Here is a 17848-nt window from a genome sequence, read left to right as displayed (position 1 = left end):
TATGTCCCAGTACAGGGGAACGCCAGTGCCAAGAAGTGGGAGTGAGTGGGTAGGAGAGCAGGGTATAGGGCACTTTTGGGATAGCATTTGAAATGTAAATGAAGAAATTATCTAAGAAAAAATGTGGGGAAAAAAAAACAAAAACAAAACCCAAAAAAAACCAGAGAATCCAATGCTGCTTCTGCCTCTGTGGGCACCAGGCATACCAGTGGTGCAGAGGCATGCACACAGTCAAAAAGAAATCCCTCCACATTAATAACTTATTAAGAAAGAGGTAGGCATATAATTTTGTTTTCAGCATATTTCTTTGGAAAACAGTTTGAGATAAAATGTGTATGGGACTCTGCTACCAATAAATTAAACGTCAAGGAAGCCTGCTATTCCTGAAGAAATTAGCCGAATTTTTTTCACTGAGAGCACAGTCTGTCTTGGTGAAGACAGAGCTATGAGGAGCAAAGCCAACCGCCCTTGGTGCTGCTCCATTTATATTGTTCACATCTATGTCTTTGTCTTTGTTGTGTTCTGTGGGGTTTTTTTTTGACAGAGTGTTAATCTATATGGAACTCTCTTTATATCCCATAACAGAATCAAATTCGGGGCAAATCTTCTTGCTACAGCCTCCCAAGTGACAGGATTTGAGGTTTGAGTCACTAGGTCCAACTCTCAGCCACTAAGAGTTAGTGAATAAATTAGTGAATAAAATTCACTCCACATTCTGTCCCTGCTCCTGGCTATATTTTGAAAGTCAAATGCTCATTTTCTTTATATACATAAATAAAAATATCCCTGTTTTCTATTCACAAACCAGTTGCAAAAAAAAAAAAAAAGTGTTAGAAGCTCTCCCAGTTTCAAACACAGCTGATATCGACATGACTCAATATTGATAGATTTATAGGCTTTTTAAAAAGTTCTGGAACATAGTATTATCAGATGATCCAGTATTTTGATTTGTGAATTATAAATTATATGCCAGTGACATGGATCTATTGACTGAGATGTACGTTTTTAACATCTCAACTTTTTAAAGATCTTTACATCTTTTTACATTTTACTGTTGATTCTTTTAATACTCCCTTTAAACAATAAAAACAGATTAAAAAAAAAAACAGAAACTCAAAGTGGTGACTAATAATACCAGTGATTTTTTGTGGTTCTAATGTACTAAGAAAGTATGTGGGAATTGAATTTTTGGTTTTGAAAACTCATACTTATCAGACACAGAAAACAAAATGTAACCTTTGCCCCCTTCATCTTACCTGTTGGACTTTAGAGCAGGTTGCCATGCGACATAACTTCTTCAAGTAACAAAGCAATGAACAAGCATTTTGTTAGGATAGACTGACTTTATTTTTAATTCCATTCTATTTTTGAGAATTTTACACATAAGTAGTGCTTTTGCTTCACTTCCATGTGCTCTTCCATCCACCCAACTCTCCCCTTGCTCCCCCCAAGTTCATCACCTATTAAGTATTATAAAATTACTATTTAACTTACTTTTGCTACACAAATGACTTTAACTACTATTGTTTTACATACACACACACACACACACACACACACAGAGAGAGAGAGAAAGAGAGATCTTCCCAATGTTGGCACTCCTTCCTAGACTCACTAGAGTAGCCACTCATCGTTGTTTATGGTTGCCAGCTTTCCCAAGTGTGTAAGGAAGCTGGAGATGTAACAAGATTCTCATCTGTAATCCCTGAAACATCCAGAGCAGTGTGCCCCACCCACGTGGCATCTGACCCTCACTTTCTATTCTTTCCTAATGTCAGAAGATACTTTTTAAAGTCTCATGGACTTGCGTGAATCTTATAAGAGAGACATTGATTTCCCCTGGTTCAGAACTCTCAATTTAAACAATTGGTTAGGAAATGACATGCATCTGGACACTAAAAGACAATGACTACATGGTCTTACTAAGACATGGAACAAAAGGAGGTTTATCCCATGAAAGACGAAAGCAGAGGGGTGGTTATCAGAGAATGAACAGAGCAAGAATAGGAAGAGATGGCTGAGCAAATAGTGCCAAGTTGCAGTTAGATGGGCATAGAAAGGTCTAGTGTGCTAATGCACAGTTGTAATGATATTTCAAATTCTTACAAGGAAAGATTCTGAAAGTTTTCCCCGTGAATACACAATAATTGAGTAACTAGATATGTTTAACCCGATTTAAACACTACAAAGTATATACATACATATAAATGCTACATGGTGCACAATTAAAGACAGACAACTTATGGCGATCAATTAAGATGGCATTTTTGCCTAGTGTGATAGCTCACTGGGTGAAGGAGCTTGCCACCAACCAAAGACTGATTCCTGGATCCCCCATTGTGGAAGAAGTGAACCAAATATGTCACATTGTGCTTTCAGATCCTTATGTGTGCAATTGCACATATGCACACTCCACACACCTTAGTCACTGATAATAAATACATTAATTAATTAATTAATTAATTAAAAAGATGTTAAGTACATTTCAGGTAAAATGGCCCAGGGGATAAAGGAGCTTGCCATTAAAGCTTGGTGGCCTGGCTTCAGTCTCCAGAGTGTACATAAACATGGAAGGAAAAAACTGACTCTACAAAGTTGTAATGACCCCTACACATGTATTGGTACCATGACACATATGAACACATATATTCCCAACAATGATAATTATAAAAATTATATTTAAAATATGATTACCAAAATAATTTATTATAACACAATGTGGGGGCTTGATGATTAAAAGAGAACATCTATTCAAATAAATAATTATGTTGGAGAATGATACAAAAAAACCCAGAAATATCATGTGTGTATGACTGAGAGGACTTTTAACCTTTGAACTGAGGCTCTTACTTTGAGAATTTGTCTACCATAATCCAAGTAGTTCACTAACATCTCTATACCATGCCATCAATGTGTAATATATAGTGTAGTTGAATAAATTAGCATATATTCAAAAGCCAACCATAAGCAGAAGTGTCCATCTCTTAGATCTCGGTTCAGTGGGGTCTCTATAGAAGGCCAGATGCTCCATATTTTAGTGCACAGAAAGCCATGTGTCTTGTGTTGTAACTGATCAAGGTTGACCTCACTGGTAAACATAAACCATGGAAACAGCATATAAGCAACTTAATGTAGAAATGAAAGTTCAAACACTTTCATTCAGTGCTTGCAACTATACACTATCCTGCTTTTCATCTTTCCTTCAACCTTTAAAACTGGAGAGCACAATTGACTGATTCCTCCTATATGTTTTTCAAGTAAAAAGGGCATAAGTACCATTATTAAATTGACAAAATAACCACAAGAAGGAAACTAGAGGCTATATATGCTTAAATTAAACAAGGAAATCCAGTTGGTACACAGAGGGCCTGCAGCCCATCTGTGCTCCAGGCCACATCATTTTTTCCCCTCTGCCCCATGAGGTGAGCCTGGATCTTCTTGCTCTCCAGTTATCCTCATACCTAATCAGCTTCATAGTTATGCATCCTTTCTTTCACTTGCAATAGAAACAGGTCCATGAACCCTGTTCTAATCTCACCCGCTACTTCCTCACCAAGACAGAAATCCGCAGCATCCTACCACCAACCAAGCAATGCTTCTCACCCCCCAAGAAGAAAGAGCCTTTCTCAGACTTTCTGAATGCAATGATAGGAGCACAGGTGCTAAAATCAACACTCAATAAATGGACCTATCGAAAGTGAGACGCTCCTACATAGCAAAGAACAAGTGACAGCCGACAGAATAGGAAAAGATTTTTATCAGCAAACCATCCAATAGAAGCCTAATATCCAAATTATATAAAGAACTAAAAAGAAAAAGGAAAAAATAGATATCAATAAAACAACCCAATCTTAAAATAGGAATAAAGATCTAAACAGAGAAGTCTCAAAAGCAGAACTCAAATGGCTGAGAAATAAAGAAATGTTCAATATCCTTAGCCATCAGAGAATTGTCAATCAAAACTACTTGAGATTTCATCTTGTACCTGTTAGAATGGCTATGATAAAAAATATGAGTGACAGCTCATGGTACTGCGCATGTGGAGTTAAGAGGCAAGCTTCACACATTGCTCATAGGTGTGCAAACCAGTGTGGCCATTCCTCAGAAGGATGAGAGTCAGTCTACCTCAAGATCCAGCTAAACAACGATTGGGCATAGACCCAAAGGGCACTTTATCCTGCCAAAGAGACAGTTGCTCTCATATATTCATTGCTGCTCTATTCCTAATAGCCAGAAATTGGAAACAACCTCAAAAAACTAATAGATAAACACAATGTGGCACCTTTACACAGAATATTACTCATCCACTTAAAAAGGGAAACAACAACATTGTCAGGTAAATGAGTAGAACTAGAGAAAAATGGTTGAGTGAGGTAACCCAGATGCAGAAAGACAAATATGAAATATATCTGCTAATTTATGAATATGAGCTCATAAGCCAGTGATAACTAAGCTACAGTCTGCAGAACCACAGAGGTTAGGTATACAGTAAATGCCTAGTGGGGCACTTAGATCTTGCTAGGAAAGAGAAATAAAATAGGTAGTTATAAATGTATGGGGAGGGACTGGAACAAGAAAATTTGGTGGACAGTGGGAGGGAAAGGGGATGATGGAGTGACAATTAAATTAAGGGCCAGTGTAAAAAACTAATACTATCTAATAATAATAGAAGCACCATAAAATCTGTACATATATGAAAGCCATATAAATTGCCTAATAACAGAGGAGACAGAGCCCCAGCTGGACATCTCATTACCAAATGAAGTTTCCTATACTGAGATTGTTAACATCTAATAGAGGTGTTGTCCAAATGCATCTCATGGGAACATCCCAACAACCTAGGCTGTTGTCAAGACTCTTTAAGTTGTCCTTCCCAAACTTACATCAAGGCCCCATTGCTGAAAACAACACCTACATAAATCACCCAATCACTGAGATGTTGAGCTGATGATTATGTAGAGCCTTCAGCCCTATGTGCTAGTAGTGTCTTTGGTATTGGAAGGAACTCTTTAGGCTACCAAAAGAGGAACATAAACCCCTAGCCAGGCAGCCCCTTTGATCTACAGTGGTGTTCCGCTTGCAGGATGCTCAAGTGCAATAGTGGCACAAACCTTGTGAGTGCAACCAACCAATACGTGATGTGACATAAGGCTCACTCTACAACATGGAACCTGATGTAGCTTGGGTAATCAAGAAACTGAGACAAGATAGCCCAGGGATGTAGGAGAAAACCAAATACCAATGTTCTAGAAAGAAAAATGTATCAATAAAAGGACTCCCAATGGCATTCTTCTATAGTAATGGACCAGTGCTTCACTCAGTTCTGATCAGAGAAGCCTCGTCCTGCAGCAAATGGGAACAAATAGAAAGACTCATAGCCAGACATTATGTAGAAAGAGGAAGACTTGGAACACCGAGCTCTAAATGGAATATTTTCCATCAACCATTCCCCAACCCCAAGCCCTGCTTCAGGGTTCAGGAAACACTGCTCAAGAGGAGGCAGAAAGCGTCTACGAGCCAGAGGGGTGGAGGACACCAGGAAAACAAGGCCTTCTAAGCATGGTAGCACCCACATGCCTGTGAACTCAGAGACTGAGACAACATGAGCAGGGCCTACAGGGTCTGCAAAGGATGGGGCTTTAAAACTGAAAGGAGAGATGGACAAATGCCCTCAGTGCTGTCTCCAACTGGTAACCATTTTCAAATAAAAAATTTAGCTTTCTCCAAGGGAATCTCACGGGGGAAACAATCTCTAGTGCCCATCAGTAGAAGCAAACAGAAAATGAACTCGACAGCATCTTTAGAGGTTCCTTGTGACATAATGTCATGTCAGGGCTCTCCCTTCCTTCTTCCTTCCTTCCTTCCTTCCTTCCTTCCTTCCTTCCTTCCTTCCTTCCTTCCTCCCTCCCTCCCTCCCTCCCTCCTTTCTTTCCACCCTCCCCCTTTCTCTCTCCCTCCCTCCTTCCTTTCTTCCTTCCTTTCTTTTTTTAAAAATTTTAACTTATATTTTATTTTAATTTTATTTTATTTTATTTATATTTTGTTCTTTTTATCATACAGATTCTTTGCACACACACACACACACACACACACACACACACACACACACACACACACACACACACTGGCTTCCAGCTTAGTGTTTGTATGGGATTCCTGGGTGTGTAATCTGTACAGGATCTCTATCTGTTTCTTGTGTCTTTTAGCAGGCTCCTTAGTGTTTATTGGTTTTGTCCTATTCCAATGTGTTAGTTTTTGTTTTGTCTTATTTTATTATTATCCCATAGAAACATGTTTCTTATGTGAGACAGAAAGGGAGTGAATCTGGATGAAAGGGGAAGTGGACAGGCACTGGGAGGAGCAGAGGAAGGAGCGACCCTAATCAGGATATATTATGTAAGAAAGAAAGCAATTTTCAGTGAAAGGGTGGAGAAGAGAAGATCCTTTCTCCTTCCTTCTAGCTTTGACACTTTCTCTCTGGGTGATCACCTAACACAAGCCTCTGTTAGGAGATGTCTCTTGGTGACAACCAATTAATTCAACAAAGGAGGGATTAATTCAACATTTGAAAAGTTCATGTATATTGTACTAGGTGCCAGAACTCATACAGATAATAAAAATATAAAAGCCATCAGCAACATTCAACATGTAAATAGATGCTACTCGTTGCCAGGGATACATTCTGTTCTAGATCTTCAGTTTGTTCTCAGTTAAACGCTTGCCTGGTTTGTGTTGCAATAAGCCTACATATTTTGTCTCCTTGGAACAACTGGAATGAGTCAGAAGTTGAGGTTTTTGGTCAGTGCAATCAGGATGCTCTTACTTGAATGGATCCTTTCAGGGTATTGTGGTGTTTCCTGTGGTCACAATTAGTACCTCAGCAGTTCTAGATTCCCTGCATCTGAACCACTTATTCACTCTCGTCTGAAAGGACCACTTGATCCTAAGACCTAGCACTAACTTAACAGTTGAATTAGGGGAAAAAAACAGTTCATTCTAAGCTTGCTCAGATTTTACCATGTTGGCTTTACCTAAATATTTCACTGATAGGGACTGGAAGTTTCCTGACCATTACTGCTGCTGCTGCTGCTGCTGCTGCTGCTATGTTCCCTCCCCCTCTCTCTGTCTCTCTCTGTGTCTCTTTCTCCGTGTGTGTGCTGCATACACACACACACACACACACACATATACACACATGCTTTCAGTGTGTGTTGTGTGTGTTACATATCCATGCTTGCTTACACATGCTTTCAGTGTGTGCATGTGTGAGAGACAGAGAAAGTTCAATTCATGTGCTTTATAGTTCTGTTAATTTACCCAGGAACTTGCTTAAGCCCTAATCCAGGCTCTAGGGACAGTAAAAGCATGGCTTCCGACTTGTTAAGAATTCAGCAGGCTTAGAGGAGACCAGCCTCAAAATAAGGTCATTGTATATTGTATTAGTGACTTGATTGAAAGAGGATTTAAATTGGGTGAGAGGGCTAAGCATAGAACAAACTGTGTCTGAGAACACAATAGTTTAGTTAGAATCAGAATTATCTGGCCCTCTGTGGCATAGTGAAAGATGCTGAATTCAGAGCCAGGCGCATCTTCCCCCAGGCCCTGGGTAATTTCCTTGCACATTGTGCATTGGTTTTCTGACCTGTGAAGTTGGGGGTGCTTTGCAACTCCACACACAGGGTTTAGCATCAGCTGCCTACCCTGTCGTCATTATAGGCCCCATCATTGTAGTCCATTGGACAGATGGGACATGAGAGATCAGTTTTGTGGGGTTGCACGGGGACAGAGCTTCCATTTGGAAGAGAGCTAGGAAAACAGTGCACCCAGGTCAGCTATTGTCCTGCTCCCCCTGGGAGTCCATTAGACAATGGAGTGGCTATCTTTTCCAGCACAGGCTTTGGGTATTTTACTGTCCTTACAAGTTGACTGAATGGCCCGGTCTGGTTACACAGTTCTTCACTTTTTACGGGGACTTTCAGCGTTCAGTCCAACTTCAGGATTCCTTGGGCTCAGTTTGGTTCTCCAGTCTTGAAAAATGTACTTGCTTTGGCCCAGCTAAGCTATCTAAAATTTCTTCCCAAGGGAAGAAGAAAATGTAGATGTTTGTGCATAACATATATCTAATGTCTGGGTACCCTTTACTGTTCTCTGTGACTTCCAGCCCTAGAGCTAAATCAGACTTGAAGTGTTAATACTTTCTCTGGAGTCCACCAGTAAGACAAGCAAACCACATAGCATCACATACTTAGCTACACAGGTGAATGTTAGCCAAATTCTCTGATGTCACAGCAGGAAAGACAAAATTGAAACTCACCTCTCCATCCCCAAAGCCCCTGGTGGCATGCTAAGGTTTCCTCAAAGAGACCTGCCAAATGGAACACCCATTGACAAGGACATTTTCCCAGCATCCAGAGGGGACTGGGTTGTTACAGAAAGAGGATGGAGCCCCAAAGCTTGTGTGTCTTTGTTTCTTCCAGGAGAGAAGCCCTACAAATGCACGTGGGAAGGCTGCACCTGGAAGTTTGCCCGTTCCGATGAACTGACCAGGCATTACCGCAAACACACGGGAGTGAAGCCATTCAAGTGCGCGGACTGTGACCGCAGCTTCTCGAGGTCAGACCACCTGGCACTGCACCGTAGGAGGCACATGCTGGTGTGAGGAAGGCTCCAGTCCAGCTACGTGCAAGAGCTGGGTCTCTTCAGGAGCAACTAACTCAGCAGGGCTGAGCTCCCTCTACAGTGTTAATGTCAAGGGCACCGCCATTCCCACGGTGCCTGAAACCAGAGCAGGAACAAGAAGGAACCCTTCTCCCTTCGGCCTGAAGGTAACCCCCCATCAAGACCACACGCGTGAGAGAGCCGTCTGCGTTCACGCTGGCCTGGGAGTTCAGCGCCTCAGGTCCTGAAGAGACAGGCATTGTTTTCCATGCTATGTTCTCTGCCATTGAAAAGATGTTTGTAGCTTGTACATTTTCTGAGCTGGCAGACACTCTGCTATCAGTCCCTTTAAAGGTCATCTACCGCAAATTGATGGTTAGAGGAGACCTTCTCAGTTTGGATGATTCTTCCTTTCCACCCCCACCCCAACCCCAACCCCTTTTGACAACGATTTCAGTTCCTATCTCAGTAAGCTAGAACACACACCCAGTCTGTTACCAGCAAGCAGCATGAACTAGAAAGGAAGGGGCTATTGGAGGCACTCTGTTACCCAAAAACAAAGGCACACAGAAGTAGCCCTCTGTGCTAGATAGCGCTCATACCTTGTCCTCATGCCATCCCCGAAAAGAACCAACATTGAGTCTTTTCATTTGTTTGTTGTTGCTTGTTTCTGTTCTGTTTCTATTCTGTTTTTGTGCATCTGTTCCAGCAGAGGGGCAGAGCAGTTTCTCAAAGACTAGTCCTGCTCCGCCCTGGCATGGACTGACAGAGTATTCCGTAGTTGAATAGGAAGAGCCTGTCTAAAGTAATAATAACAATAATAATAATTACTGTCCCACTTCAAATTGCAGTGTTCTGTCACCTAGGCCCCATCTCCTCCTGCCCTTAGTGTTTGATTACAAAGAATCGAGGGGAGGGGGGCTTTCTTAGACACACTGGCACCACGGTAAGAGGTGGAGCTGCCCAGGCAAAGTCACTGAACATGAAAACGAGACAAAGCAGAGATGGAAATAATGCTCTTCTTGAGGAGAAAAGCAATAATGAATAGAAGGACTTTCCTACAATAACTCCACTGAGGACTCACATTACCGATTTTCATACTTACTAAAGGGATTGTAAAAAACACCCCAGCATTTCAGCGGTCTTAGTTACAGCCACAGCACGGAGGTAATCTTTCCACTTTCTGTTGTCCTACTTGCTTAAGTACCACAATTAAAGATTATGCTCCCCACTTCTTGGTTGGAAACAGTTACTTGGTGACTAGAGAGGCACAGGAGGCAGAGCTGCAGATGAACTCTTCAGCCTGTGGGTCTGTTTCGCTTGGGCCTGAGTCCGTGGCGAGAGTGTCCCCATGGAAAGCCTGCCTTGGTGCTACTTCTCCAACCTGGAGAGCCAAGAGTCTGACTCTACGCAGTTCACTTTTTAAACTGTCCCAGAATCCCCGTGCTCCCACATTGGCATCCACAGGGACAGACCACCTGCTTCTTCTGGGAGAAGGGTCAGAGCTAAGTTCCATCCTATCTCTCAAGTAAAGAGCTTTTTTTGTATTTAGCAAAATGTACAGGAAAAGCAATATATCCCCCAACAAGCACTCTTTCCAAAATAGTCTGTCCCCACTGAAAGCTGCTGTTTTCCCAGCTTTCTGTGGCAAATTGGGTTTGGTGAGATTTTTGTTGTTAAGACATTTTATAGCTTAAATATTAAAGGTCTCCAGTGAAGGCCTTTGCAATATATTTCAATGACACACTTGATTTGGGGAAACTGCACAAATCAACCTCATAGGGTTCCTAGCTCAGTTTTGAATGTCTGCACATTCTAAAATGATTTCTGGTGACAGTTACCCTTCCTAGTATCAGCTTCTAATCAGGATAATTGTATTCTGACAAAGCAAGAGCTATGAACATTACAAGGAGAACCACTTGTGTCGGGTAGCTTTGAAAAGACTTTTAATAACTGTTCAGGCAAAAGTAGCATGATTTACAGGTCAAGTCCCAGCTTCAGAGATCTGTGCTCTACATTTTCTGCCAGGTATAAAAACTTCATCAGGCAATTTCCCTCCTCCAAGGGCTGTAGTTCTATTGATAAATAGCTTCAGCTACACAGGTTGGTACCCACCAGCCAGCAGGATTTTTTGGGTTTTTTGGTTATTGCTTTTTGTTGTTATTTTTTATATATATACCAACTGGAACATTTTAAAATCTGTACTGTATACACTTCCTACTTCTCATTGCCTGTAATCATCCAGAATAAAACCAGGTTTCCTGATGCACGCCAGCATTAGTAACTGGCCAGGGCAAAGAACCCTAACAATGGCAAACAAGCAGGATCCCCCAGGCGCTGGCCCCAGAGCCTAATTGGCAGGTTGGAAGGAAGTTGCTCAAGTCAAGTACACATTTGGCTTAGTTCTGTCTGCTCTCGTAGGAGCCGGTCCTTTCTCCACTGAGAAAGCATCTTGCAAGTTTTACAGGGAGAATTCACTGATCTGACAAGCAAGGGAAGCTTCCTGACTGACATCTTAATTTAAATTTAGCACAGAGCTAAGTGAGTCGTACCTCTCTACATACAGCAGCATAAGAAAGACGTGGGGAAGTGAGCGCTTCCCCCTCGCTCCCTGTAAATGGAAAGCATACTGAGATGGTAAGGTAACGGGTAAAACCTGCCACCATTACAGCGTTTCCCTCTTTTTGACATAGCGATATTTTTAGAAGAGTTGCAAGCACAAACGAACACATCCCTGATCTGGCCCAAGAACTGAGACTTATTTGGCACTTGTCTGGAGGATGTAACCAATCCTCCCCAGTAAGTTTCCGAGGTGTGTTCCCCGTATAACAGAAAGTGGTTTCAGACTAAAGGAAATGGGATATCCTTAGGCACAGAAAAGCCACCACCCATTTCATAGTCCAGTCTAGCTTCTTGAAAAGCACAGTGTATGATAAGCTATCAAAAAGAAAAAGAGAGAGAGAGAGAATCCTAAAGCACCTCTCAGTGGTTTCCTAAGTATGCTTTGCTTTCAGGTTTGGAGTGGTTCATCTTGCAGCTAGGAAGGGTGTGTGTGTATGGGAACACCTCGCACACACACAGTGGGGAGAACCAATTGTCTCCTTGAAATGTAAAAGCTGATGACAAGGGAGTTGGGCTATTAGGGGTTTTCAGAGAGTCCCTTATATTCCAATCTTAAGGTTACATAAATAAAACGAGCACTTTTAAATATCACTTTAAAGATTAAAAGGGAAACAAGATTAGTGGGGGGGGGGGGTTCAAAATGCTTCCGTGTTTACAGACAAGGGTTGTAGGTGATTAGAAAGGCCATGTTCATCATGGTTGAAATTTGGAACAGCTCATGTGAAGACTGTGTTCGCTTTCATGCAACTTGTTTAATGTCAGACTGCCATTCGACTCTGGACTGGAAATGGAACTCTGCACTTTGAGATCAGCTCATTAGAATGATAACGTGTATATGGATAAAGATGCAGTATTCCTTAGTCTGTGCTTTGTTTATTATGTGTACCAAAGCTGCAATTGAATAAATCTGGTGAGGGGAGGCCTTCAGTTGTAATCACATGCCGTGGTTTTGTTGTGGTGACTGCCTAGAAACGTTGCTGAGATGTTGTTAGGAGGCTGTCCAGTCACCTGTATAGTGAGGATTCTTAGATTTGAAGCAGTGTTAATACCAGCACACACACAGTCTGCATAGAAAGGATCGAATGTGAGTTAATGCTGGTGAACCACATAGGCCCAGGAAGCCTTAATACTCATAGCTCAAATCAGAGTTTATTCTTTACCATTGCCTGTAAGTGTATCAAGTAAATGTAGGCCACCGGCCAGCTCTCTCTCTCTCTCCCTTTCCTGAGGTTGTATATCCCACAGAAATGTTTTCGGATTGACTTGGCTCAGCTAAGGAAAGAGAGTTGGCTGGCCATGTCTTCCATATTCCATGTCTACTTGTTCCCACACTGCCTTTCACTTATCTGGACAGACACCCGCAACACATGCATCTGTGTGCACACATCTGTATAGGCAGCAGCCAGCAGGCAAGCAAATATCAACAAAGAACTTTTTTTAAAGAAATAATTTGTAATAATCCATCCTATGTAGAAATGTAAGTTATTACCCAACTAGAGAATCAGCTTATAATACTATGTAACTTTGCCTGCATTTTATAGTTAAGAAATGTATATAAAAAATTTAAAATGCTATATTTTCACAATTTCATTATAGAGTAATGTGTGTTTAGCAACCCATGCCCATTGGTATTTTAAATATGCTAAATATTGAACAATTGCAATAGAAATTCAGATTTTCATAAGAAAATAAAACAGAAGGATACTGCATCTTTAAAAAACAGAGTGACGCTATTTTACTGTATTCGTAACATATGTGATAGTGGAAAAGTATTTTCAAACATGCAAATTTTACAGAGGTTGTAAATAGTTTGATGACGTATGTTGGGGAAAAGCTTCTAGTTTTCATCACAATAAAAAAAAACCACTTGTTCAGATATGCCTTGTGTATGGATGATACACACAATTAGCAATGTTGCCATGGGAACTGGTTCCACTTGTTGATGTTCTTGGTGCTTGGCTAGAACTGAGTGGCCACTTGTCATGGTGTAGCCAGAATGATTTGAAACTCAAATGAAGTCACGTTTTCAAACTTGTCATGTCTTTTTCTTGGGACTGAAAAAAATGAGGACTTACTTGTTCTAGAAAGAACCATCTAGCAGTCATTCTCCCCTCTCACTTCTCTTCTTCCTCAATGAGGTGGTTTTCGATTGAGAAAACAAAATGGAATACAGGTATTTATTTCTTGTGTAGGTTCCAGAGGGATTGTTCTCTGGTCTAGGTGTAGGTCGATGAGGTTAAGTGTATGGATATGGCCACATATTAAAATATTCTGCAGTGGCAACAGGAAAAAGGTAATGCCCATTTTTCAGAAATGAATTAAATGCTGAAAGTGCCTGTCAATGAATGTGACCAATGAGATAATCCTATACTTTGACACAGCAATAATTATTTATCATACATGGTTTTTCCTACACAGTTTGAGAGCCCCCCCTCTCTCCCTCCCTCCCTCCCTTCGTCCCTCCCACACACACACACATAGGAAAGAAATGCACATAGGAAATTAAATCTGTTCACGCAAACTCACAGAAGAGGGCTTTCATCACTTTGAAGTATAATGAATCTGATTTGCAATTTACTATCTCTTCATTCCATCTTTCTTACTTGAATATAAGCAGGCGATATATATATGGAGATTAAGGTTATCTTTAGCGTACATGACAATTATAATGTTCAGATAAAAAGTTTGACTGTGATGGACCTCAAACGTACGGCAGAGCACGTATAGCTCAGACAGGCTTGCTCTGTTAAAAATTTGGAGCAGATTTGTAAGGGATTTTTTTTCAGTCTGCTTTATTTTACCCACTTAGCTCAGTGCACAAGTCCATCCTTATGTGCTCCATTCTCTTTTCATCTGACATGTACCCTCATATCATCAAGGAGCATCTAGAGATGCACATTGACAAATTATCCCTCTCTTCCCCCAAAAAGTCCTTGGATACTTGTGAAGGCCTTCAGACAGGTATTTAGTTAATCCTGACAGTTACCTCATGTCATGATGTACAATCAGATGCTTATAAGCTCTTTTCTAAAATTATTTTATAGCTACAAGTAGAGTCAGGGGTAGAAATGAGACTGTATATAGACATGATCCCAGCCTCTTCTCCAGCCTTGCTCTCTCAAAGCATAAATCCACCCAGACAAGCTGTTGAGGCTACGTGAAATGCTGTACTCTTTCAGAGCCAAATACTCAGTAAGAACAGTTCTTAACGTATGGCGGCGAATACACAGTCAGGTTTTAGACAGCATATGATACTGGAGCAGAATAGCAGTCTCCGGGTCCCATACTCAGGTGGAGAAAACCATCCACTGTTCACCCTACTTTGTTTTAAAAATGAAGGGTGAATGCAAATGCTTCAGGAGGTAGATGGGAAAACCAAACAGGTGCCATGTCAAAGCACAGCTACTGCGGTCCCTGGTCTCACTGTATCCCTTAAGGTTCAAAGCTCAGTGCACAGGGCAAGGGGGGGATGGGAGGATAGCTACTCCTAATTAATTCCACGTGCTGACTGCTGCACTAAGAATTCTAATATTACCTCCCATCTGTACAACCATTCTCCAGTTCATGGATGAGAAACTGAGGCACAACAGGAATGGCTGAGATGTCCAAGGATACAGAATAAGTGGGTAGAATGGGAATACATAACCTGGCTCTGCAGCCTGTATTCTTTCTGTTGTAGGCACACCCCTGTCCCCTATTCCTGTCTGCATATTCTCAATCTCTTACTCAGCTTTGTTCTGAGGGCCCTGCAGGGGTAAAAAAAAGAACGTCACCTAGCACACGGTGTGACTATAGTCGAGAGGATTTTAGATCAGAACCTTCCTGGAAAGTCACTGATGGACGATCAATCTGGACAAATATTGAACCAGAGATCTCCCTAAACGTGGCACTTTCTTTCATAGGTTTGCCCAGAGCCTCGAAGATTCTCAAAACCTTTCTTACTTTCCACTACAATTTAGTCCCAGTTAGTTTTCCTCAGTTTACATATTTCCTTTTGCCTAACAGACCTGCTCTAATCTGTGAAAGGGCATGTGAGACCCTCACCTGAGTAGAGCTACTTCGTAACTGCAGAGGCCACTCTTACAGGTGGACAGGTCCCGTCCAGGCCTCACTTAACAGCACTGCCTCGGAATGTTTTAAATAGTCTCATAAATAATTTGCTTACAGTATTGTTAGTTTGAGTTTTTATGTGAGGAGCTGTCTAACATCAGAGCAATGAAATCCCTCCCTGTCTGCATAGAAGGTCTCTGACAGTATTGATTCATGGATGCACTAATGGACTTTGAAAACCTTAACAATGCCATTTCTCAGAGTGTTTCAGTTTGTGAAAATGAATCTCCTGAATTATGATCTTTCTCCCTGTTAGTTGGCTGGGGAGAAGAGATAAAAGCTATATAAACAACTTCTCTTCCATGCTGAAAGCCAGGGTCTATGTCCACAGCCTCCTTGTAGATGGGGACTCTGGTCACTTAATTGAGTTTCAACAATTACTTCTCAGATGACAATGCCACCACCCTGAGTGGGTTGACAAGTGGAAGAGTCGCATCAATAACCCCTTTTCCCCTGAATTTCATCTCTAGAAATGTGAAGTGATTCAGTGACAGTAGTTATGAATTATTCTTTTTTTTCAAATGCAGGTGTAGCCAAGTCCTTGACAGAGATTAATCTTTGTTGAGAAATGAGGGTTTATAAGAGAGAATTCCTCTCCAATTCTACTAGTAAAAGTGTCCAGTCAATCAAAAATGAAGATATTTTAGGAATATTTTGACATCTCCCTTTTATGCTCATTTTGTTCTCTAAAAATACAACATAAAACATGACAGATGTGTTTTTTTTTCCCCAACTCATGTTTCTAGCTTCCTTGTGGCAGGATTTTGTGATTGTTTCCAGACCATAGACTATATTCTGTTCCTCAAATTATTACATTCAGTAGGTATCGTTGAACCAGGCACTGGTGCCTACATGCAAGGCTCTTTCCTATCAACTTGTGTGTGTGCAACTTGTTGTGTTTGAAGGTTCATCTTTGAAAGCCACTGTCTCCCGCCATGGAATGGCAGTTGTATTGTTTTGTCCATGTCTATGTGGGACACATTGCATCCCATGGCAAAGCAACTATAAATGGATGTGAGATAACGAATTAAGAAAACCAGCTTGAAAACATTGTCTTCTCTATTACATCATCCTGCCTCATAATGCAATTATGTGTATCATGATCACCTTTTACAAAGAGAAACCAGCAAATTCATGTTTGTCCATAGAAGGGTGTACTAGGAATTGTCTGTGTTGTGAAACTATGAGAACAGACCACCTTTAATATATCCACCTGCCACTTAAAATGACTTAGTTATAATTAGTAGTAGTCTAGACGTTGCTCTTGGTGTGTGGGGGTCAGTGCAGACGTCGTAATCCTTTGAATAAGCCTCCCAGTCATATCTGAAAAACACACACACACATGAGAATAAAGAAAACATCATCTTTGCCCAAATCAAGCAAGCATCTCTTTGCTTTTCCTCAATACTGAGCTCATTACACATGCTGATTGGATCACAAGATCTTTCTGTGTAAAAATACGAAAATGTTGTTTACTTATTCTAGGCTGGAAACCTCTGCATGGGAAAGTGAATAGGTGAGCTGCTTCTGGGTCATATTTATGGGTGTAATCTTACAAAAAGACTCTTGGCCATATGACCCAGAGAGTTGGAGTGCCCAGAGGAAAGCCTACATATTAGAGAATAAAATCCCCCGAGGAGGCTGGCAAGCAAATGTGTTGAGTTCTTAAATCTTTGTTCAGTTTTTCTGTTCAGAGTTTTAATTGCAAATGAATTTATTTCTTCAGCTTAAAGATCTAATTTCCTAATAGTTTCCTCCGCATTTATATACTCTGTAGTGTTTAGGCAGCTCCTGTTATAAGTTTATTAATATTATGTAAGTGTTGTTCTTGTATTTATGTATAGTGTATGTATTGTAAATATACTCAGAGCTTTTCCTTTTTACTGTAAAATGGTGATTTTTTTTGCCCTATGATAATGAAAAGGGAGACTCTCCTAATGAGGTTCTCTCAGAAGATTATTCCAGTCTATTCTCAGAGATTTAAATGAACAAGTGTTATTGTTTTCAATGGTGTCTCAGACATATTCTGTTGGTGCATCGCTTTTCTGTATTCAACTTTCCTATGAATTGAGCTGTGAACTGAAATAGAGTTTAAACCTTTATCTGTATGCATTTGTATAATTATCTGAATGAAGGCATGAAGGTTAAATAAAGCATTTTGTATGGAACAAGACTCCCTAATTATTATCCAGGCTGACTCGGGAGCTTTGGAAATCATAGTTATTAACCATTCTAATTAAACCGTTGTTAGGGAAGTTTTACTGCTTACAGATAGTATATTGAAACACCAGGAGAAGATAGAATCTGTGTCTTAAAAAGAATGAGATTTTTATTTTGCAACAACCATCACCTAAAAAAAAAGACCCCTAATGTTTTCATGATTAACGCACTCAAAGGTGGTCCAGAAGTACCGTATAATCTAGAAGATGCAGCTCTCACAGCTCAAAACTGAATCCCA

At 40.8% G+C, this 17848-nt stretch overlaps 1 protein-coding gene across 10 annotated transcripts in view; it reads left to right on the top strand.

The window, feature by feature from the left end:
• Positions 1-17558, top strand: part of Klf12 (Kruppel like factor 12) — a 411764-nt gene extending 394206 nt beyond the window's left edge. For 6 of the 10 annotated variants that reach the window (XM_021182110.2, XM_029469157.1, XM_029469158.1 and 3 more), the window contains one exon: positions 8478-17558. In XM_021182110.2, the coding sequence (XP_021037769.1) occupies positions 8478-8659 (182 nt within the window). In that variant the 3' untranslated portion in view covers positions 8660-17558. The remainder of the gene's footprint in view (positions 1-8477) is intronic. The other 4 variants (XM_029469153.1, XM_029469151.1, XM_029469152.1 and 1 more) reach the window with 1 other exon arrangement.
• Positions 17559-17848: the final 290 nt, after the last annotated feature.

The sequence above is a fragment of the Mus caroli genome, chromosome 14 (genome assembly GCF_900094665.2).
Source record: "Mus caroli chromosome 14, CAROLI_EIJ_v1.1, whole genome shotgun sequence".
In the NCBI taxonomy this organism is placed as follows: domain Eukaryota; kingdom Metazoa; phylum Chordata; class Mammalia; order Rodentia; family Muridae; genus Mus; species Mus caroli.
Note: the sequence above shows the minus strand (reverse complement) of the source record. Positions and strands in the feature narration are given on the sequence as shown.